The sequence below is a fragment of the Panulirus ornatus genome, chromosome 6 (genome assembly GCF_036320965.1).
Source record: "Panulirus ornatus isolate Po-2019 chromosome 6, ASM3632096v1, whole genome shotgun sequence".
NCBI lineage: Eukaryota > Metazoa > Arthropoda > Malacostraca > Decapoda > Palinuridae > Panulirus > Panulirus ornatus.
Window position 1 is genome coordinate 50,485,346 of NC_092229.1, and position 25,101 is coordinate 50,510,446.

The following is a 25,101-nucleotide window of genomic DNA, read 5'->3' on the forward strand; positions in this document are numbered from 1 at the left end:
ATGCCTTCTCCAGATCCATAAATGCTACATACAAATCCATTTGCTTTTATTTCTCACATACATTCTTCAAAGCAAACACCTGATCCACACATCCTCTACCACTTCTGAAACCACACTGCTCTTCCCCAATCTGATGCTCTGTACATGCCTTCACCCTCTCAATCAATACCCTCCCATATAATTTACCAGGAATACTCAACAAACTTATACATACATATACGTACACAGACATATACATATATATACATGATCCTCATTTGCTTTACTTATATCACTATATTCCATCCTTTTACACTCTTTACTGTCCATTCACTGCCATTTTCTGGCACAACTGAAAGGAGGCTTTCCCTTTACTTATAATGCTTACTCCAACATTACGGTATTTTGTATCATACATATTAATCCTCTTTCTGCAGTTTTTCTTTTGGGAAATTCAATAGCAGAGGAAAGCCTCATCACTGCAGTCAAAATACAAAGTATCCAGTACACTCTCTATATTCAGGGAGTAAAAGGGCAATAAGATTTCTAAAAAAAAAAGTTCATGCCAGGATAAGATCTGGTAAACCTTTGGCATCTCTAGCTTTGCTTACTTGGTCTAAAAGAGAGAAAAATACTATGATCTTGGTTATTAGTAACAACCACAACTCCTCTCATATATAATATGTAACAGTTTATCAGAGATGAAATCCACTCTTGATTTCCTTTTTAAAATTCTCGAAAAACTGTCACCTGCAGTCATTACAACTTTTCTATGATGATTCTAAGATGAATCCCCTATATTCATCAAGCAAGCACACAGGTATTTCAAATGAATTTTACTTCCAACAAGCTATGTTCAAACAGGATAAGAAGATGACCTTGTTTTAGCATAAAATTCTTGTGAAAATAGATTACAAAATTCCCGACACACAAGCGGCGAACATCACAGTGCAACTATTGGGGACCATCGGTGTGGTACCACAACAGCTTGTTCAAACACCCGTAATTTTGCCTCAATACAGGAAAAAGAGCAAATCATATTGTTTCTGTACATATAAATAAGATTTAAAATCTGTTATTTGTTTAACCTACAGAATTAGAAAGATTCTATTTAGTTAAAAATTACTGTAATTATATAAATTTTCAAAATGACCATGACAGGGATTTACCTATCCCCATTACTCTGACAGAAACAAATAATTGCTATTTCTTCATGACTGGAATTAAATAAAACTTTATACATTATTCTACTATCTCACATTCAGCTAGAGGCCAAAATTAAGAAGACTTGAGCACATTTGTCCGCCAGCTCTGCCTCATGTCCATTTGTGGGACCACTATCACCCACTCTACTTGACAATCATTTTTGAAAATTTTCCATCTGATCTGCCAATCATCATTATGTTAAAGATTTGGCAAACTGAAAAATGGTTTCCAGCCATAATCAACAGACTTCAACTTAATTTCTTTAAATGTTCACTCTTTTTTGTTCCAAAGTAATTTGATTCACAAATAGTAGGTGTAGTAGTTCCATGGACAAACTCGAGAGGCTCAGGCACAAGGTTGACCAGCACATTATTTGATAAAGTGTCAGAAATGAGAGGAAAAAAATAGTAACACTGTGGTCAGACTAATGCACATCATAAATGAGCATACAGTCACTTAAAATGCTTGGCAAAGGCGAGTACTAATGTCAGCTTTAAAGAGCTGGTGTGTTTATCCTTCTGTCTTTGGTCTGATAAAACCTGAACATGGCAGTAGGGGATGACTGTGTTGCCCTTCTATACTAATAAGCTATAAATAATGCCAATAGGTGTCAATTTGTGAATAAATTAGCTATAATAATAATTCAAGTGCAACACTATGTGAAGCAAATTGTTTTCATTACAAATGACCTTTAACGTTTCATTCACAGCCTTTATATAAAAAACAATAAATAATAAACTTAACAGTCAATAAAAATGATATGTTCATTCACTGAGTGTCAATCAGTTTTTCTGGCTGATCAGTTTCCCATTCCTTGGTGACAGCCTGTGCTGAAATAAATTTTTCTGGCTGATCAGTATCCCATTCCTTTGTAACAGCCTGTACCGATTCCACTGTTGTGGATTCACCAGTGCAAACTTCCATTTTGCTTTCAACTATCTCCATCACGCCTTCACCTGATTCCACCATGCCTTCTTCCAATGCTGAAACATCCTGGTTTTCATTAACAACATGGCCATTTGCAATACTAGGGACTCCACTTTCTATTTTCTCTGTATCTGTAATAGATTCAGCCTTCATTTTATCATTTTCACTGTGGCTGGATGATTCTGGGTAATGTGTACTGGTCTCCTTTACATCACCTGTTTCACCTACTTCCATACTTTCTGACTTTTCAGTATCTACATGCATACTGGCACTCCCCTGAAAAGACTGACTATCACCTGATTCTATTACTTTATTATCACAGCTCTGTGCAGTGCTTTCCATAGGTGGATTAGCTAAATGGTCTGGGGTTTCAAATGCCTCATTTACTTCCATCTGAAACTGACCGCCCTTTGATTTGGCAGGACGTAATGAAATAACAAAATTATTGGGGGCATCAACTATATCACCTGAGCGGAAATTAACTTCAATCCCACTTACTAGTTGAGAATCAACAGTATCATCTTCTTCCTTGTTAGAAGTGTGCAGAGGTTTGTAAACACCCATTTCATGGGAAAAGATTAAATGTCTTTCCTGTGTTGGCTGAGAACCATCATCATTACTTGTTCCATCAATAACTTTCTCTCCAGGTATGATAATAGGTGTACTTAATATCTCCTGTCTGTCATGACGCATATATCCTTCAGGGTGTACATATTTGAAAGGACGGAAGTGTACTTTGGTATGTTCACGAATAAAATTTGGTTGTGATGCTGTATAGTCACAGAAAGTACACCTGTAAACACCATACCCTCCATTAGCATGATGTCGCAAGCTGTGGCTGTCAACAGCATCACGCCTGATATTTGCATATGGACAATACTGACAGTAGTAAACTCGCCGCTCCTTCTCATCATCTTTCTTAGAGGATTCTGCACACCCCTTTTTATTCTGCAACAAGAGGTGTTGACGTTCTGAAGTTGTTAAATCTGCATCCTCTAAGTTCTCCTTGTTGGCAAGATCTTCCATTCTGTTTCTAGCTCCCTTATCACCCTGAGAAGTGTCACCATAAGATATTACAGGTTCATATTTGAGGTCATTGTCTACTGGTAGGGGTGATCCATCACTCTGAGACACCATTCTTTCATGGTATTTATGGCGATTAATGTGCATCATGAAATTGGCATAAAACTTAACAGAGTAATCACATATACGGCATTTATACTTATGATTAGAACCATGGAGATTTGAATGTACATGGTACTGTTCAGTTTTTTCAAAGGCAGAAGGGCATTTGTTGCATTTATAACGTTTTTCACGAGATTTCCCAGTAACTTTGTCAATATGTAGTGGATAATGAAGCTTAGGATCCCCAATTCTTTTAGGGTCATCATCCTCCAACTCCTCCTTTTCCTTAGATGTTTTATTCTTACTGAGAGCATACGTCTTTCCATTTGAGCCAACATCAGTAATGGGCTTGTCATGCCCTTCCTTCTCCAACTGAGTTTTGCGACGCAAAAGATCAACACCAGACAAAGGAACTTGCTCTTCAACATAATATTTGAATTGTGGACAACCCCCATCACTGCCATTGTCTGATACACCAGGTCGCAGCCCAATCAATTTGAGTTTAATTGGTGGATGATATGAGCAGACATCTTTCTCTGAACTTTTGGAATAACCTTTTGATTTTGAACTGGATTCTATTGTCCTTTGGCTTTCTACTTTCTTATTGGTATCAGTTTCCTTAGCAGATCTTTCAGCTTGACAGCTTACATCATACTGACTATGGAGCTGCAGATGTTGCTGGAGAGACTCGAAAGTTTTACCAGCATAAGAACAGCGATGACATTGATGAGGATTTTTGGCTCCATGAAGGGACTGGTGATACTGAAGAGTTAATAATTTAGAGAATGATGCAGGACACTGATCACACATGTATTTACTTGTAGGTGGAGGTTGTGGCATGACATTTGAGGTGGGTGGAGGTGATGCAGAGAATGGACGGTGTCCAGTTTTCTCAGCCCTCTTATCTGTATGATTATCTTCAGATTTGTCCACAGTCACATCAAGAGGGAGAGTAAGCCCTGGTACAGGTGGGTGAGTGGAAGCTGTTCGGTGCTGACTCATCATTGTGCGAGTGCGGTGTTGATACTCTGGTGTGTGAACCTTAAGGTGAGCAAGAAGGTGAGCTGGCTGTCGGGCACCATAGTTACAATGGTCACAGGTGTGTGGAAGACCTGCACTATGGAATCGGGAATGGATCTGGATTTCCTTTTCAAAGAAAAATCTTGCAGGACACTGCTGGCAATAATACAAAACTTTTTCATCTGCTTTTCTGTAAGGTATTGTATCAACAGCAGGCACACACTGAGGCACATTAGAACATGGTGTAGTAGCTTTTGAGGTAAGCTGCCTTAGTTGGTCTTCATCACTTAGGGATGGGTCAACAACAGCATGACACTGACCCATTGAGCCACCATGAACTTTCAAATGAGCAGACATAACACCAGCATTCACACTAACATATGAGCAGTTTGGGCAACGTAAAGCACTAGTCTCCCTAACCACATCTGTTTTATGCATTTTTTCATGTTCCTGAATGTTAGTTTTACGCAAATTCACATGGGGACAATGACGACACTTGAACATCTTGAAGAACCGGTTGTCTCTTGAAACCCAGACTAATGGGATATCATCTAGCAGCATTGTGGTTTCATCTGTAAGCTTGGGAAGCAGTGATGTATCAGTGAGGGCAGAGTCTCCTCCATTCTCCCCACTTGTTGCATTTCCCACAGGGGTGATGGTGAGGGATGGGGAAGGAGAATTAGAACGTTCATCTATCTGGTTTACATCATTTGCTCCAGGCCCATCAATATTTCCATCTATTCCATGCACACGAATATGTTGGGAGAGCAAATGGCGCCGTGTCACATTGTAAGTACAATGAGGGCAGTGGAATGGTAGTCCTTTTGGTTTGTGAAACTGTCGATGATGCATAAGCTTAGCACGGCTCCTTGATTCAAATGGACAAGCACCACAGACAAATTGTTTTGGTCCACCTTCATCCTGTGGAACAAAATAGGCATCAATATCATAAAATGTCCAAACCCTCCATTACTTCTGAATATAAGGTCCTTAAAGAATTACACATATTTCTTATCTTTCACAACATATAAAAGGTTATGGAGTTCTGATTATCACAGAATATCTGACAAGAGACCATATAAAATACACGAGATCAAAATATATATTCATGAAAAATATACCCTTTTCACTTATACACTGCAAAATCTTTTGTCAAAACTTATATTTCATCTGTTAAGCAAGAGCATGCTCTTGATTTTAAAGGCTAATATAGCACTGAACAAAGAAGAAACTAAATTTTCATGAACATCAGAGAAGATCCATCATTGTAGTTTTCTTACCAAGAACCTATTTCTCAAATTACAAAAGGCAGTCCTTGAAGTTTCTGAAAAAAATCTTACATCCACACTTTGCAGTCATTCTACATGTAGGGGCAGGGGTATAACCATCCTGCAGCCCAAACTTGTGGCCTTCCACAATTTATCATGGGAAAGGTATCTTCAGATCAAATTATTCATAACCTTACAGTCCTGTTGTGCTTTTAAATTTTCAATTCTCCTTGTGTGTGTACATCCTCTTTCATTGTGAATGGGGATGCATATCTGGAATTATGCTTTTGATGCAAATCAAGTGAATCCAGATTTTGTATATGGGAAAGACAGGGTGCATTTCTTACACCTCAGAAGTTAATTTTTTCCCCGAGCCATATGGAAATTCCAGTAATCTGGACCAAGTGGCACCAAATCCCATCCAGCAAAAGGTTTTTCCGTAAAATGTACACTATATAAAGAATTAGACTAGATAAAGTTTATATCTATATTTAATATGTACACTATACAAAGTATTGCACTATCATAAAGTTATATGTACAAAGATATAAACACCTTTGTCCAAATCATCAAATGAATTTCTGAGCTTATTTTGTGTTAACAAAACAAATGATTCAAAAAACATTGCTTTAAATATGAAATACAGTCACCTGTACCGCTATCATCACAAACATTTGAGGAGGTATGACCACGCTAGGTTATGGTGTGTCAGAATGCGATGGGAAGCTAAGAAAAAGGGAGATACTGGATCAAGGAGTGCTTGGGGAGGAGAGATGAGGTAGCATGTCATGAGGAGATAAGCAAGGTAGCATTGGATACTGTTTGTTATACTTCTATAAACACACTCACTTATACTGACAGCCAGAAAAAACAAGACACAGAGACAGTTGGACAAAATTCTGACAGACAAGCACTGAAGAGTGAAGGATGACTTGATCATAACCATGAAGTTTCTAAACCAGGTTGATGATGTAGAGAGTGTACAGTTCCTCAAATGATGCAAAGACAGAATAAAAAGATGCCATAACATTAAATTAGGCAAGAAACCTATCAGAAGATATAGAATAAGAAATTTTAAAGTGTTGCAGTAGTAGATGAACAAATAAACTGAGTGATGAAAATGTAAATGCAGACAGCATACATAACTAAAAAACTGTAGGATAGAAAAGAATATTCAAGATATGGTGCCTCATCAATGCAGAGGTTCCTTCCCTTACAGTAAGTATAAATAGGTAACTAAAACAAGGCAATTACACAGACAAAACAACAAGAGGCAATAACAAGATACTAAGCAAGAAACTTATCAGAAAAGATGTAGAGAAGTGCTTCAGTGGTATAAGAATGGTGGCTGAATAAAACACATTAAATGATTAAACAATGAATGAGGACTGCTTACAGAATCTTCAAAAGCTGTATGACGGTACGGAAAGTTCAAGAGGTAGTAAAACACTCTCCTCACACACGACAAACAGGTACAGTGTCCACAAAAATCCCTATCCTCCTCTCCATACATTTCCAAAGGCAATGTCAAGCTTACATTTTAGTACTCTGTCATCTCTCCTTTGGCCTTGATTACCATCTGCAGACATCTGGGCATGAAAATAGCAAGGTTCCTGAATTATTTTAGGCACATATTTTGGGTTTGTATGGTCTTGATATCCTGAATGAGACAAGGCACTGAAGAGGTGTTGGAGGAAGCAGCTGCCTGATCATGAGTTCTGAGTACCCAGTGTGCCTAGAAATCTCATGTGCACCCAAATTTTCTTGTTTCTAGGAAAGAATCTAGGTCTTTACCTCTTTAGAAAGGTAAGAACCAACCATCTTGTACCAAAGGTGGAAGAAATACAGTGCCCAAAAAAGAAATTCCAAAAATGAGGTGGAATCCAAGAAGAGTAGACAGAACACCCTTCCCTCAGGATAGCCTGAGACACAATGAGGAGGGCTGCTGGTGCTCACACCATTAGAAACACAAGTCTCAGTGATCACATGTACCATGATTTAGTCCGGAGAGCTTCATTATGCTCGTACCCATAAGAAACCTTGGCTGTGTAATGCTTTTGAAAATATGTGGGGGGTGGACAATATTTTTTGAAGACACTGTAATTAAAGTCAGGTAATCACACAATGAAATGCAGATGTACTGTGATATCACAAACAGCAGGATCAGAAACTTATGAAAGGCACTGAATATTCAGGTTTGGCCTCACAGGCCAGGTGCCAGCAAAGAACTAATACCTAAAGGTTCATGAGGCTTGACTGATAAACTGACTAACAATATCAAACTTACTGGTGATTAAAATCTTTTATTGTAAGTTCTTTATTCTTGTTTGAGAATGTAGGTGTGTGGGGTGTTAAATGAGGTGGGGGAGGAGGGGATGGGGTGGTACTAGGTGAAAGGGATGTGGTACTAACCGAGGGCGTGTGAATCTCAGTGATGGTAATGTGGGTCAACACAATTTGGATAGGGAAGCAAGTGCTGGGTTGTGGCTCTTGGGAGGAGAGGACGTGATACAGGGTAATAGGGTGTGGGGTTTAAGTAGTGAGGATGTGGTGTCTGGTATGTGGTGGGAATATGGTGCTAAGTAACAGGGTATGGGGTAAGATGATGACATATAGATTTAAGTATCTAGGGTGTGGTTCTAAGGGGAAGGGATAAAGGGGCTTGGTGGTGAGGATGTAGTTCTAGGCAATTAGGTGTGGGGCTAGGTGATGGTGTATGGCTGGGTGATGAGGTTAGGGGATAACTGATGGGGATGTGGGGTTAGATAGTAGGGTGTCGTGCTACAAATCAATGTATTAGTGGTGTTGGGTGTAAGTTATGGAATGTATGGCTAGGTGATGGGGGTTTGAGCCTTTGAGGCCAAGTGAAGAGGGATGTTGGGCTAGTGGTCTCAGTGATACATTTAGCCTGTGCTCGACTGGCTCAAGGTTGACTTGTCCCTTGCCAAAAGGCAGGTTACCTAACTTCTCAAAAAAACTAAGATTCTCCTTTTTCCTTTACTTTTTTATCTATTAAGCCTTTATAATGTTTCATATATGGCCTGGCCTCAATAAGAGGTTTTATTCATGACCATGGTCTCTAATAAAAAGTATATAACTTACTTGGTTACTTGCTCCAGGTGAACTGCTGCTACTGCTACTTTTACTGGCTGCTTCCATCACAGAGGCAGGGACCTCCATTCCATGAATGCTCAGGTGCTCAAAGAGTTCACTGAAATAATATAAACTATATAAGTTATCACTAGAAAGTGTCTTTGCAAGGTGAAGTAAGGAATAACAAACAATGGCCTTATTTACAAAAATCCACTTTCTAGTTTTCATGAATAATTCATGAAAACCAGCACCTACCATCAATAACCATGACTCACACATTAATCCATGGTTTACCTTGACTGCTTCATATCACTCCTAATATCACAAATCTCCAATACATCCTATCTTATGCATGCCTCTCAACCTGACTCTTTCATATCACTCCTAATATCACAAATCTCCAATACATCCTATCTTATGCATGCCTCTCAACCTCCTGAATGTTTAGATCCCAAAACCCCAATGCTTCCTTCACCTCATCCTTTCACTTTCTGCTCACTTAGCCATTTGCAAATTCTTTTCAAAGGTAATTGTAGAGAGGGTACTTCCCCTTGTTCCCTTCAGTTCTGACATACAGATCTCTTAATTTTTCCTCACTCATCCCATACATATGCCTGAACAATGTTAAACAAACCTCGGTCAGCTCTTTCAATAAGACATCTTAATAGGACACATCTCTGACAAGGGTATATCTGACCGTATATAACGACACATCCTATCTATTTATTTCTGATGCCTGTTCCCTCCTGGAACTCCCTCAAGGGGATGGCCTTGGCAATAAAGCCTCCACAACCTAGTGAACTTCAATGCCACTTCTTAGCTTTTAGTGCCTTACCCTTGACAGGCCATTGGAAGAGGGCAACTCTAGCGCAATGTTTGCAGAGGCTCCTACCTAATTTTCCTACTGACTACTACCTAATGTTCCAACCCACTAATTATACCTAATGCTCCTGCCTAAATGTTCCTAATTACTGCTTCTATCCATTACTCCACACATTCTTCCAAATGGATAGTGCATAGTGCTTATCACAGGAAAATCTAGAGGAAAAATGAACTATGAGAGTTGTGTTGTCAAGCGCTAAGTGTGACAAGCAGAGATTGTATGTCTGTGGACAGAATGCCATTAGTCCACATGTGGGTGAGGCAAAATGAAAGGGAAGTTACTTTGCTCAGTGGAAAGCAACATGACAACCAATGAAGTCCTGGCTCACTACTCAGCTGTCACTAACCCTCCTGATACCCAGGCAGGTAGTGCCAATATATATATATCCCTGGTTGGATGCTGCCTTTCAAATGCTATGTACCACCAGCTAATGCCTATAACATCCACACAGAATGCAAAGTGGGGCTTCTGGGAATATAAAAGGTTCAACACATTCTACAAATGAATGAAGACTGTATCACAATTCATATCCCAAGGTATAATCATACCTATAGGAATACATGATCTGTTATGAGCAGCAAAGCCTCAAGGTGACAATTTTGATTTTGTATGTGCAAAATGCTATAAGCATGATATATGTTCAGGACCCAGGGGCAAACTTACAGCTAGATTTGTATCACCAGACAAGAAAAATTGGCAAACTAATCACTTCATGTTAAACAATATGGGGTATGTTAGATTTGTTAATCCCAGGAAGTGGAAATTCGTGTATCGCAAGATATATTGTTATTTCACTCTAAATGTAAAAATGGATTCGAACAATGAGTTACTTACCCCTTGGTGGGCACATAATAAGGGCAGAACATGCATTTGAATATACAGTCTGAGCGTGCAGTATGATAGACTAAATGAGGCTTCATCTCGTTTCGTTTCTTGCAAGTAAAAGGGCACAAACGACACTGGAAGGTACGGGCACTCTCATTGTATTCCATGTTCTCACCATCAGCTGCAAAATGAAGCAAAAGAAAAAAGTTGGGAAAAAAATACTTTTGGTCTTTACTGTAAAAGAATCTTTAACTGGAAGAAGGAAAACCATTTTCTCACTTAACAATGTTTGCCAAGTAAGCAGTGTTTTTATAATTCAATGACATGAAAATTTTATAAGTGAGGATTAATGAAAAGTACATTATAATATAATTTCAGCTGTCAGATACTCCAGGAAAAATGTATTCTAGCCTCTACTCTGCAAACAAAAAAGCTCAAGTGAGTGCTTATTAAACTGTCATTCTCAAAATAAAATTATTCAGTGATAATTAATATCACTAATTTGTTTAGCTGTGATTTAAATGTACAGAAGGTGAAAAAGAAATTAACAATCTCAGAGCTCTGAGGAAATGGAAAGGTCATTTTTGGTGTGAAAAAATGTGAAGACAAAGAAATTCTAAAGCTTTCCAACATAGGCAGTATAAGCTCATCAGTTCTTACAGCATCTTAATTTGATCCACTCATGAAAGATTAAAATAATTAATTTCGTAAATCCCTTTCTACCAAATGCCTTTTACATTTCAAATCTTGCTTTTCAGGCATACACTCTATTCAGAGAAAAGATGGTTATGAAGATGGCTAACTACCTGTCGATTCCTTTGAGTCAGGATTCTGTCCCTCACATCGGCTGGTAATGCCACCCTGACCACCATGGCTGCTGTCAATATGAAGCTGGAATAAATAAGAGAAAATACCATCAAGGCCACAGACAACTTCATTTAAAAAAAAAAAAATCTTTAAAGAATTAAAAGCTGTTTCTCTATGGTGTGATGTCCAGTGAGTTTTAAGAGAATCTTAAAAGATCTCGTGAGAGTCAGAAACCTCTAACCTTTTGCCTTCTAATGAGGTACATGCTTTTCACCCTTTGCTAATCACCTATTCAGTTGGATGGACAATCAGTAACCTCCACTTGGTGATGATGTTATTGTTCCACTACCTAAGACACTGTTTGTGCTACCTGCCTCATAATACTCAAAACATGGACGTCACTTCAATGGTGTTTAACACTGCTTACGAGAAAAGTCTTTTGAAAGAGTGATGAAGGTAGGGTTGGGGACAGCAATCTGAAAAACTGCTTGGGGAACACTACTCTGAAGGTAAAGGTTATCATTCTTCAAAATTTATCCTTCTCTCCAAAGTCAGTTTGTCCCATGAGTAATGAATGCATATCAACACAAAGGAAGAGGGATGGAGAAAAACGTCTCAATCTCGAGAACAGCATGGCAAATACAATTACCTAAAGGGTTATCCTACTACACATTTGCAATCCTCTGTCTTAATTAGGTTTTCTTTCCAGCATGTTTTAGAGATAATATAAAAAATGAATTCTTTTCTTTTTCTTTCAAACTATTCGCCATTTCCCGCATTAGCGAGGTAGCGTTAAGAACAGAGGACTGGGCCTTTGAGGGAATACCCTCACCTGGCCGAATTCTCTGTTCCTTCTTTTTGGAAAAAAAAAAAAAAAAAAAAAAAAAACGAGAGGGGAGGATTTCCAGCCCCCCGCTCCCTCCCCTTTTAGTCGCCTTCTACGACACGCACGGAATACGTGGGAAGTATTCTTTCTCCCCTATCCCCAGGGATAATATATATATATATATCTTTCTTTCTTTCTTTTAAACTATTCGCCATTTCCCGCGTTAGCGAGGTAGCGCTAAGAACAGAGGACTGGGCCTTTTTTGGAATATCCTCAACTGGCCCCCTCTGTTCCTTCTTTTGGAAAAAAAAAAAAAAAAAAAAAAAACAAGAGGGGGAGGATTTCCAGCCCCCTGCTCCCTCCCCTTTTAGTCGCCTTCTACGACACGCAGGGAATACGTGGGAAGTATTCTTAATCCCCTATCCCTATATATTCATTTACTTATTTTGCTTTGTCGCTGTCTCCTGCGTCAACGAGGTAGCGCAAGGAAACAGACGAAAGAATGGCCCAACCCACCCACATACACATGTATATGCATACACATCCACACATGCACATATACATACCTATACATCTCAACGTATACATATATATACACACACACATATACATATATACACATGTACATAATTCATACGGTCTGCCTTTATTCATTCCCATCGCCACCTAGCCACACATGAAATAACATCCCCCTCCCCCCGCATGTGTGCGAGGTAGAGCTAGGAGAAGACAACAAAGGCCCCATTCGTTCACACTCAGTCTCTAGCTGTCATGTAATAATGCACCGAAACCACGACTCCCTTTCCACATCCAGGCCCCACACAACTTTCCATGGTTTACCCAAGATGCTTCACATGCCCTGGTTCAATCAATTGACTGCACGTCGGCCCCAGTATACCACATCATTCCAATTCACTCAATCCCTTGCACGCCTTTCACCCTCCTGCATGTTCAGGCCCCGATCACTCAAAATCTTTTTCACTCCATCTTTCCACCGCCAATTTGGTCTCCCACTTCTCCTCGTTCCCTCCACCTCTGACACATAAATTCTCTTGGTTAATTTTTCCTCACTCATTCTCTCCATGATACCAAACCATTTCAAAACACCCTCTTCTGCTCTCTCAACCACACTCTTTTTATTACCACACATCTCTCTTACCCTATTATTACTTACTCGATCAAACCACTCACACCACTTATTGTCCTCAAAAATCTCATTTCCAGCACATCCACCCTCCTCCGCACAACTCTATCCATAGCCCATGCCTCGCAACCATACAACATTGTTGGAATCACTATTCCTTCAAACATACCCATTTTTGCTTTCCGAGATAATGTTCATGACTTCCACACATTCTTCAATGCTCCTAGAACTTTTGCCCCCTCCCCCACCCTATGATTCACTTCCGCTGCCAAATCCACTCCCAGATATCCAAAACACTTCACTTCCTCCAGTTTTTCTCCATTTAAACTTACCTTCCAGCTGACTTGTCTCTCAACCCTACTGTACCTAATAACCTTGCTCTTTTTCTCATTCAGTCCCTGGGGATAGGATAGAAAGAATACTTGCCACAGATTCCCTGCATGTCGTAGAAGGCGACAAAAAGGGGAGGGAGCAAGGGCTGGAAATCCTCCCCTCTCGTTTTTTTTTTAATTTTCTAAAAGAAGGAACAGAGAAGGAGGCTAGGTGAGAATATTCCCTCAAAGGCCCAGTCCTCTGTTCTTAACGCTACCTCGCTAATGCGGGAAATGGCGAATAGTTAGAAAGAAAAGAAAGAAAATACATATATGTGTCTATATTGAGTGGATGGGCCATTCTTCATCTGTTTCCTTGCGCTATCTCACTGATGCAGGAAACAGAGATTAATTATAATAAATAGATAAATACATCTGTTTACATACTTGTCTAAAGGTCTCATAACTGCTCTTGCTAGCTGGGTATAACCAAAAATTTTGTTTCTGGTAATAGTCTCAGCTAGACAAGTCACTCACTCAAAATGCTCTCTGAACACTAACTAATCACTTCATACAGAGAAAGAAGGCATCTTCCTATTCATGATTAATAAAAAAATCCACATAAATTATATGAAAATGTCAAAAACTGATCATACTACAACATAGTAAGTAATGAAGCCAACAAAAGGAAAAAATTAAATTTTAAACTATTTAGTCATAGTCTACAACAAATCTTTGCTAGACAAGTCACTCACTCAAAATGCTCTCTGAACACTAACTAATCACTTCATACAGAGAAAGAAGGCATCTTCCTATTCATGATTAATAAAAAAATCCACATAAATTATATGAAAATATCAAAAACTGATCATACTACAACATAGTAAGTAATGAAGCCAACAAAAGGAAAAAATTAAATTTTAAACTATTTAGTCATAGTCTACAACAAATTTTTGCTGAAGATCACAAAAAGTTCTAAACATTAGTTAATTTCCTCAAGTTACTCCTACTTTTCACTTCCATGATCTAAAACTAAGGAAAAGTCCTATCAGTCATACCTGTACAGCTCTTTTGGTACCAGCAGCATAGCCGCAAACATCACAGCGGTGGACAGCATGTAAGAGGGACACAGGGCCATTTCGTGCATGAGCAAGACGTACATGCTGCACTACTGTTTCACGTTCACTGTCCCTATAAGGTGTAAAGAAAAAACTAATTATGTGAACTGAGACAGGATCAAATAATGAATAAAAAATATGAAACATACAAAGGAATCTTTTAAAAAAAAAACTTGTTTGGACATCCTATACCAGTTTCTTGTGAGGTGTCACATGCAGTTCTCTCCATTTATAACCTTACTTCGTTTTCATTTACAATCCTAATACATTAATTGACAAAATGACCAGCATACACTACATACTTCTGTCATCCACTTGAAAAAGGATTCTATGATCTGTAGCAGAAGGTTCTGGCAGGTGCAAAACAAGGTTGTACCAAAAGTAAGGGACCTAAGCTAAAGAGAGAGGTTAGGAGCAATGGAATACATTTATTTGATGAGATAGGGAGGAGAGCAGACAAGAATATGAATAAAACATTTCTGAAAGATTTGATGAAGTGAATATTATACAATTCTTCAAAATTGGAAATGCTAGGTCAAATAAGAGGACACACCAGGAAAATAGAGCAATTTACAAAAGATGGGAACAAATGCTTCAACAGGAGAAAACTGCAAATACAAATATCATGAGTAAGTCTAAAAGATTGTGTGATACAAAAGAAACTTTAAGAGATGACATTCATGAGTGTGAAAGTCCCTCCTCACACTGCACAATTAAGTAATCAAAAACAAGTTATCATTATATCACAACTGAACATTCTTTGAATCCTCAAGCACTATTTATAAAAAATGTTGGGTTTCACTAATGAAAAATTATTTCTCCAATTCAGGTACAGTCTAAGGGATACTAAGAAAGCATTTGCTCCATGATGGGGTTAAAATATCATTCAACCCCCAAAAAGAAATGCATCCTTATTTTCACGTCATCTGACCATCAGAAAATATATGAGGTCAACAGATCCTTACTCAGAGGGACCCAATGACCATATAGCTATCTATTCAAACCTATGAAGTTACAGTGCGAAGCTGAAGAAGCATAAAGTAGCTGCCACTTCCACCATCCACTGACAACTGGTTTTTCACAAAAGAAAAGAGAGGGATGAAGGAAAGGAAACTACATTATATTGTTCAGTGGAAAGATTGTGCCAGCAACATGGGAGGTATGACAAGGGAAAAGGTATGGGCGAGTAATTATACCAATGAAAAAACCCATCATATTCTCCAACACAACACAACAAGGATTTATTATTGGAACAGCTACTTAGTGTCAGTATACAGTGTCGGCGGAAAGGAATGACACATCCCACTGAAACGCAATGGAAAATACTTCTCAAAAAAGCCGCTACAAACCACCTTATGTTAGTGGTGGCTCTCTCTGGTGACATCTGGAATGTTTTCACGCCTTGAGCGTAGCCCAGGGCGACTGACTGCCCCACTTGCCTGTAAACTCTGTGGTGTGTGGACATATCATTTCAGCACTCCTGCCTGTGCTACCTCCCAGATATCGCCCAACGCTATTTCGTGTCCCCATAGTGCCCCACATCAGTAAATATGGGTTGAACCATGACGTCATAGGAGGAGAGGTCCCATCCTCACTTTGAGGGAGGAAAACGTCTCCATTAAAGATATTTTTGCCCGAATTGGAAGTTCTTGGTCGACCGTCTTGAGGCTTCTCGCTGCTGGCAGGGCACTCGCCCCAACCATGTTCTGGCCCCTAAACCACGCTCTGGGAGGCCATGAAAAACCTCTCAGAAGACAGACAATATCCTACAGCGTGAAGTGTTGAAAAACCCATTTATTACGTCAACAGAACTCAAGAAAATGTACCCCAAGCTGCTAGGAAACGTTGCTACCCGCACCAATCGCGAATGCTTGCAGCATCGCCTCCACCTCCCGTCACGACACGCAGCAGTGAAGCCACTGGTAACAGCCGGCATGAAGCGCCGTAGACTTCAATTTGCACAAAGATACCAAGACTGCACCCCAGAGAAATGGATGCAGGCCTGTTTCTCTGATGAATCGACCTTCAAGACAGTGCCATGTTTGTGTTAAGCGCTGCTGCCAAAGCCCAAACTCCAACTGCTACCATCCTAGATACACCACAAAAGTCGTCAAACACCCTCCTTCAGAGATGATTTGGGGAATTTTCAGTGGCGCCAACGGAGCTGGGGACTTATCTTTTCTCCCTAAAAACGAGACAATGCGTGCTGCAAATTATTTGGATGTGCTGAAGGATCACATGCACCATTTCTATGACCTTCATCGGCCTGAAGGCGTGTTTATGCATGACGGGGCCCCTTGTCATGGCTCAGACCTCGTAAAAAAGTGGCTGGAGGACACAAACATTGAAGTGCTCGAGTGACCGGGAAATTCCCCAGATCTCAACCCGATTGAGAATGCCTGGGCACACACCAAGCATAAATTATCCCTTATCCTGAAGACGTCCATCCCACGCCTAAAAGAAGCAATCACCAAGGTGTGGAAAAATATTGACAAAGAATACTTCAGATCCTTGGCCAGGAGCATGCCAGACCGTCTTGAAAAAAATAGGACGCTCAGAGGAGACATCACGAAGTATTAGGATGAATGAAAATACCCTGATTGATCATTTTTTTTCCCTATTTCCCTAATTTGGTGTTCGTTTTCATTGTAGGTGTCATTTCTTTCCACCGACACGGTAAGTCTAGAGGTCAATGCCCACCTGGATAGTGGGCCCACAGAGTGAGAAGACGAGGGCCCAGAGGGTCTGAATCTGCTTGTTTTTCTAAATCTTGTAACAGATATAAGTTGGTCACTGATTACCCACACAAAGCAGAAAACTTTTCAGGGAGAGATACAAGTTATACCCTATCTAGTAGAGCTCAATCTTTTTTAAAAGTATTAAACTATAAAAAAGAATTACATCTATAGGCATAAAAGGGTTACACAGATTTCAGATATGAATATTCTAATCACTGTTATAAAATAAAAAGAGTTTTTAAGATTAAAAAGTTTACATAACTAAGTATAAAGCACGAAAGAACTGAGACAAGTGAAAACTAAGCTGTACCCTTGTACAGAAAATTCTTATAATCAAGTGTAAGGTAGAGGTAGGAAATAAGGGCTGAAACCTATGCTAAAACATATTTAAACTTTTCTATGAAGCACAAAATGTTATGCAAGGAAGACAAATATTTGTTAAATGCATGAAGTAACACTAGAAAAGCACTTTAAAACAGTGCAACAAGTAAGTGAACAGAAAAATTGTGATGATAACTATGCATTACATGGAAGAAGGCAACACAAGCTACCTTGATTAAACTCAATTATTGTTAATTTCATTATAAGTAGCAAAAAAGACTAAAAAATTAGGGTATACATGGATTCTTCAAAATAAAACAAAAATTATACCAAAAAATCACCTTAACAGTAAACTGCTGGTACAAATGAAATGATTATTTGTACAAAGTGCATGGCACAGTAACAAATCATCTAATGTAATATGGAGTAAAAATGATTTGCTTGCGATAACAAATCAAAATACTATAGATAATTGTGAAAAAAAATCATAAAAAAATCATATCACCCATGCACAACACAGCACCAAAAATGAGTTACAAAATTTTTCTCTCACTATATGGTATGATAATCAAACAGAAAAGGAGAGGACAGGTGAAGTAAAGGAGTGGGAAACAAGTATGGGGTATCAATATGTGACATAAATGGAAGTATATGATGCATGATTAAGTACAAAATTAAGTGTCTGATAGTCATCACACTTTCATCCTAATACAAACTTCCAAAGTGTTAAATAGAGATGATTAAGTGAAGTCTAGTCATAGTATAGAAAATAGTTCGGTAGGGGCAGTAATAGTTATCTATGTACAGCTTCTTGAAGTTGTGTTTGGAAAGAATATGCAATGGGAGCAATGCTTCAAGTGATGTAGAACTGTTTTTCAGGCTTTGGCCCCTTGACAATCTATGAGGTACATTCTATACATTAATTTCTTCTTATGTTTCCTGGATTTATTTTGGATTTATAGTGACATATAAAACTGATGGAACAGCATATTATCCAAGCTGGCTTCATGGTTATATCATTTACACAAGGTTAAGTCATATTACTGATGTCTTGGAGGGCATCTCACGAAATGAAAATATGGACGATAAAATCTATGTCATTTAAAAATAGTCTAAATGGATATAAAAATACCTGTTACCTTACCTAAAATCACAAGAATTACATTTCCATTCAGGGTTGCCTTCATGGTCAAGAACCATCTTAGCCACCTCCCTGCCATCTTCCCCTGTTGATGACACTGACACCTGGAAAAAGCCAACACTTCAAGGACTGTGCATTAAAGAGAATCACACATGTAGATATATTTTAGCAATACTAATTATCTTATCTAAATTCAAATGAAAGGTCAACCATAAAAAAATGCTATATGAATAAAATAATTATAAACTATTTCCAATACATGAAAGCTGATTATCATCACCTTATCATCTAATAAATAAAGCTAAAAGCTATAACACTATAAAATGAGCAAACAAGAAATCAGTCATTTTTATGAAACATGAAAAGTGTTCATAATAAATTATCATACTAAACTGTCTAGGCACATATGCAGATCAAACATTACTTATTTGCCAACCAAATCTTTTACTGTATCTCATATCAAGATGTACATTTCTCAAAAACCTAGCTAAAAGCAGCTACATAAACCTTCATTTCATCAATCTATAATGGCTTAAATTATAAGAGCAATAAAACAATACTCATGTACATATTCAGTCTGTAAGTGACTAGTACTGCCAACTCTACTGAACCTGAATGAAGAAACTACAGGATATACTACATAAGAGACTTCATTAATGCCAAAAGTCTCTTTTGAACACATGCCCTGCCACATCCCAAACAAAATTTCAGAAACATACATAATACCCACATTTAAAAAAATACTCAAACTTATGGTTTTCTCTTAGGAAACACAAGGATAAAGGTGTATTATGTAAAACTGGTTACTACATTACTGACAAATACAAACGAAGTTTTTTAACAAGATGAACAGCAAGATTTTTAAAAGCATCCAACGTAAATTCATCAGTATACAGATATCTAAAAGCTATTCATGTGTGAACCAAGTCCAACATCTCTTTCAAACATCAATCATATTTAATGCAAGCATATGTGAAATACTGGCAGTCTTCAGTGCCTCTGGTTATTATCTTGCCTGTGCCCACAGCCCAAAGTTACAATATCTTTCCATTGTTCCCTTACAGACATCTGACTTTAAATTCCTGGTTTACTCTAAGCTGTGACAGAAAATTCACTGCAATTCAAATGAGATTCTTTTTACTCCATCAGTGACAAAAGGTAGCAAGCAACAAAAAGTATGCTGAACATGCTTTTGTCATCAATAATCTTTAATGCTTGTGTAGTGATTGAGGAACTTTGGACAAAGTGTATAAACTAAAATGCTGCCACATATCTACATATACCTCAATACAGCATGAAGCTAAAGCTCCTAAAACTGCACTTATAATCTTTCATGGGTTCAAGTGACATCACTTATTTACTGGTCATTTTCCATATTCCCATTCTTCATAGAAACAAAATGGATAATATATGAGGTCTGGGAGATTGGCAGTGTCATGAGTGAATGAGGAAACTATCATCTATAAACTCATTACTTACACAAAGAAACAAAGATCCTCTCAATACAGTTCCACCTCAACATTCTCAGCACTCAGACCTTTGCAAAAGCAAGAGACTCCTCCCACACAATCCACTCCATAACTAACCATCAACCCCCAAGCAGAAATAAAAAGTTTATCTGCCTCACAATTCACCATCCTCTATTCACAGGTACCCCCACTCCCAGCAAAATTTAACACCAACAAAGCACATTCAAACTGAAATGAAAAGACAAGCACAAAAGATTTGCCCTCCCAGCTCAGTCTTAAACACCATCCCAAGAGACACACAATATACATCCATCTGTAACTGCACTCCCTGGAGAAACATGAGTTATACTTTCCTGTTTATGCTCTGGACATCACCCATCCTTGCATTACTGTAAACACTGATTCAACACATCTCAGAATCCTTCATGCCCACGATGCAACAACCACAGTGAAGACACTGAATACTTACTACTCAGTTCCCCACATAGATACACAACCAACATTACAACACTTTATGACCTATGTTCAAGCCCGGTGGACATGACCAGCTTCCTGAATGCTGTGGGAATTTCATAACATTAGAAAAGGTTCAAGGGGCATGAATTAGTGGTAATAAGAAGCATGATTGAGAGAATGAGCTGAAATGGTTTGGGCATATGGAGAGAGTGGGTGAGGAGAGGTTGACAAAGAAGATATAAGTTGGAACCGGATGTGCATAGATGGGGGAGACCAAACTGGAGATGGAAGGATGGAGTGAAAAACAATTTGAGTGCACATGGAAAAAAAAAAAAAAAAGAGAGAGAGGGGAGGATTTCCAGCCCCCCACTCCCTCCCCTTTTAGTCGCCTTCTAGATATATATATTATCCCTGGGGATAGGGGAGAAAGAATACTTCCCACGTATTCCCTGCGTGTCGTAGAAGGTGACTAAAAGGGGAGGGAGCGGGGGGCTGGAAATCCTTCCTTCTCGTTTTTTTTTTTCATTTTCCAAAAGAAGGAACAGAGAATGGGGCCAGGTGAGGATATTCCCTCAAAGGCCCAGTCCTCTGTTCTTAATGCTACCTCGCTAACACGGGAAATGGCGAACAGTTTGAAAGAAAAAAGAAAGATATATATATATATATATATATATATATATTTTTTTTTTTCCAAACTATTTGCCATTTCCCGCGTTAGCGAGGTAGCCTTAAGAACAGAGGACTAGGCCTTTGGGGGAATATCCTCACCTAGCCCCCTTCTCTGTTCCTTCTTTTGGGAAAAAAAAAAAAAAAAAAAAAAAAAAAAAAAAAACGAGAGGGGAGGATTTCCAGCCCCCCGCTCCCTCCCCTTTTAGTCGCCTTCTACGACATGCAGGGAATACGTGGGAAGTATTCTTTCCCCCTATTCCCAGGGATAATCTATATATATATATATATATATATATATATATATATATATATATATATATATATATATATATATATACATATACATATTGGAGGTGGAAAGATGGATGAAAAAGAGTTTGAGTGATCGGGGCCTGAACATGCAGGAGGGTGAAAGGCATGCAAGGAATAGAGTGAATTGGAACAATGTGGTATACCGGGGTGGATGTGCTGTCAATGGATTGAACCAGGGCATGTGAAGCATCTGGGGTAAACCATGGAAAGTTCTGTGGGGCCTGGATGTGGAAAGGGAGCTGTAGTTTCAGTGCATTATACATGACAGCTAGAGACTGAGTGAGAACGAATGTGGCCTTTGTTGTCTTTTCTTAGTGCTACCTCGCACACATGCGGGGGAGGGGGTCGTCATCTCATGTGTGGCAGGGTGGCAATGGCAATGAATAAGGGCAGACAGTATGAATCATGTATAAGTGTATATAGGTATATGTCTGTGTATATATATATATATATATATATATATGTATCCCTGGGGATAGGGGAGAAAGAATACTTCCCATGTATTCCCTGCACGTCGTAGAAGGCGACTAAAAGGGGAGGGAGCGGGGGGCTGGAAATCCTCCCCTCTCGTTTTTTTAATTTTTTAATTTTCCAAAAGAAGGAACAGAGAATTGGGCCAGGTGAGGGAATTCCATCAAAGGCCCAGTCCTCTGTTCTTAGCACTACCTCGCTAATGCGGGAAATGGCGAATAGTTTGAAAGAAAAAAAGAAAGATACGTTGAGATGTATAGGTATGTATATGTGCATGTGTGGACGTGTATGTACATATATCCCCCCATGAGGATAGGGGAGAAAGAATACTTCCCACGTATTCCCTGCGTGTCATAGAAGGCGACTAAAAGGGAAGGGAGCGGGGGGCTGGAAATCCTCCCCTCTTTTTTTTTTTCCCCCAAAGAAGGAACAGAGAAGGGGGCCAGATGAGGATATTCCCTCAAAGGCCCAGTCCTCTGTTCTTAACGCTACCTCGCTAATGCGGGAAATGGCGAATAGTATGAAAGAAAAGAAGTATTTTTTTTCATATTTTCTTTATAATACTTGCCATTTCCAATGTTAGCAAGGTAGCATCAAGAACAGAGGGCTGAGCCTTAGAGGAAAAATCCTCACTTGGCTCTGTTCTCTGTTCCTGCTTTTGGAAACAGAAAAACTGGTGGGGAGGATTTCCAGCCCTCATGCTCCCGCCCCTTTCATCACCTTCTACAACACATAGGGAATATGTGGGAAGTGTTCTTTCTCCCCTATCTATCCCCTTCTTCAGCGAGGTAGCGCCAGGAAAACAGACAAAAAAGGCCACATTCGTTCACACTCAGTCTCTAGCTGTCATGTGCACCTAAACCACAGCTCCCTATCCACATCCAGGCCACAGAGACCTTCCCACGAGTCCCTTCTAACCTTATGAGGCTCTGCAGCACTCAAGAAGCTAGCCACATCCATAAGTAAGGAACAAAGCTCATAAAATGCAGCAATGTGTGTGTTATATGCAGAGAGTGCAGGGCAACTGAGTATTATGTGTTCAGTGTCTCCTTTGTGGTATTTGCATCATGGGCATGAAGAGTCTTGAGATGGGCATACGGGTCTTGGCATATGATGAAATGTGTTTGTAGTGCTGTAGTGATGGATGATGTCCAGGGAATATACAGGAGTGTGTGACTTGCATTTGTCTGGAGGGTGTGGTTTATAATGGGAGTTGGAGTTTATAATCGAGTTGGGAGGTCATTTCTTTAGTCCCTGTTGGGTTATTTCAGGGTGTATGTGTTTTATCACGTCATCTGGTTAGTCCTTGTTGGGTTATTTCAGGGTGTACATGTCTTGTCGGAGTTACATTTATTGGGGTGGTGAATGATGAAGTGTGATGCACGGATAAGCTTTTTATTTCTACCTGAAGGTTGGTCGTTAGTTAAACAAGGTGGTTGGGTGGGAAGGATCTAGTGTTATTGCATAGAATTGGGTGCCAAGCATGCTGAGGTGGGTATATATTTGGAGTGTTTTTAGTGTTTTTCATTGCCAGGCAGCCAGTGCTTGTTCTGAGTGCACTATTTCATGTGATTTGCAGCTATGCAGCAGCCAGTGCTTGTTGTAAGTGCACTATTTCATGTGATTTGCAGCTATGTTATATTTGCTTTTAGAGAGGACAGAACACCTAGCAAGAGAAGCATATCTTAACCCCAGAAGTGAAATACAGCTTTAAGTGAAGCAGATAAACTCTTTGTATTAGATGTTGAGGGATTCTCTTTCTTGTCCAAATATGGTGCCATTTAATGCTCTAAGGGCATTTAATTTGCGTTACTTTTGTGTTTATGTTACTTGGCTGGGGAGTGAATGTTGTGTGTGTTGTATGTGATACCAGGAATGGTGTTTTGTTCATTGGGAGAAACTGTCCATTCAAAGTTACTGGAGGGTGTTAGCTGTATTCATGTCTGTCTGGGGTTAAAACAATGAATGCAGACTTCCACGGAGTTGCAGACATTCTGTTCTGGGTGAGCCATTGTTCCAACTTTATAATGTAGTGCTGCATGTTTGATGCAACTTCTGTGGAGTTAGGGTGTTGCAATGTGATTCTGAGGTCATCTGCACATGAAAGGAATTCACGTAAAAGTTTCCCTGAGATAATGGAAGGTAGTGTGGGAAGAAAGGAAAGAGAATTGGAGAGGAAACTGTTCCTAGGGAAACTCATTGCAGAATAAGTGTTTTAGAGGTGAAACTAAAGAGTGACTATGGCATGGCAGCCCGCTGTGAAATAGGCCAATCACTTTTTGTCCTTATTGTGAAGGATAGTGTAAAATATTTTTTGTGTAAGGCTGTGTTAGGGACCTGTCAAATGCTTTGTTGATATCTAATGCCATTAGTTCTGTGCAAGAGTGGGGTTATGGTTTGTCAAGTTTATCTAGGATATACTGTGGGAGCTTAGAGTGTAGTGTGGTGGTAGTGTTTTGGTCTGAAGGCATGCTGTGTAGGTGAGAGTGGGATGTTCTGATTTACTCTGTTGTGGATAATTTTTCAGAGACTTTGGATTCTAGGGACTGGGATATACTACAGACTGAAGTGGTTTGTATGGTTTCAGGATTGGTATTATACTGGCAAGTTTCCAAATGTTTGGAATATCTTTGTGCAACAGGAGTAGTTAAGGTATCTTTAAGGATTGGATTGCAAATTGACCATAGTGCTTTACGTGGAAGTTTAAAACTGGCAAGGCCTGTGGCAGCGTAGTCCTTAAAGGTTTTCATTGCACTGCTTGCATCAGAGGGAGTGAGGAGTGGGTGGGCAGTTGTTCTGACTGGATTTTGAGTAGGTTTTTCATGACTTTCATGTCTTGGGGTGTTACTGGTTTGTGGCATATTTTCAAGTAATGTATCAAGAGTATGTTCCTGTGTGCTTTGAGAGAAAGGTTTTCATTGGAATGAGTCAGAATGCTTCACGAGTGAGGGCTGGAGGGATGCAATAAGAGTGGATTTTCTTTAACAAATAC

The 25,101-nt window shown here is 39.2% G+C and overlaps 1 protein-coding gene across 7 annotated transcripts in view; it reads right to left on the reverse strand.

Annotated features, from left to right (window-relative positions):
- Positions 1–858: 858 nt before the first annotated feature.
- Positions 859–25,101, reverse strand: part of LOC139749230 (uncharacterized) — a 256,994-nt gene continuing 232,751 nt past the window's right edge. For all 7 annotated transcript variants that reach the window (XM_071662937.1, XM_071662939.1, XM_071662938.1 and 4 more), the window contains 6 exons: positions 18,736–18,836; positions 14,473–14,605; positions 11,133–11,217; positions 10,336–10,507; positions 8,628–8,736; positions 859–5,178 (listed from right to left, as the gene is read on the reverse strand). In XM_071662937.1, coding sequence (XP_071519038.1) covers positions 1,954–5,178; positions 8,628–8,736; positions 10,336–10,507; positions 11,133–11,217; positions 14,473–14,605; positions 18,736–18,836 — 3,825 coding nt within the window. In that variant the 3' untranslated portion in view covers positions 859–1,953. The remainder of the gene's footprint in view (positions 5,179–8,627; positions 8,737–10,335; positions 10,508–11,132; positions 11,218–14,472; positions 14,606–18,735; positions 18,837–25,101) is intronic.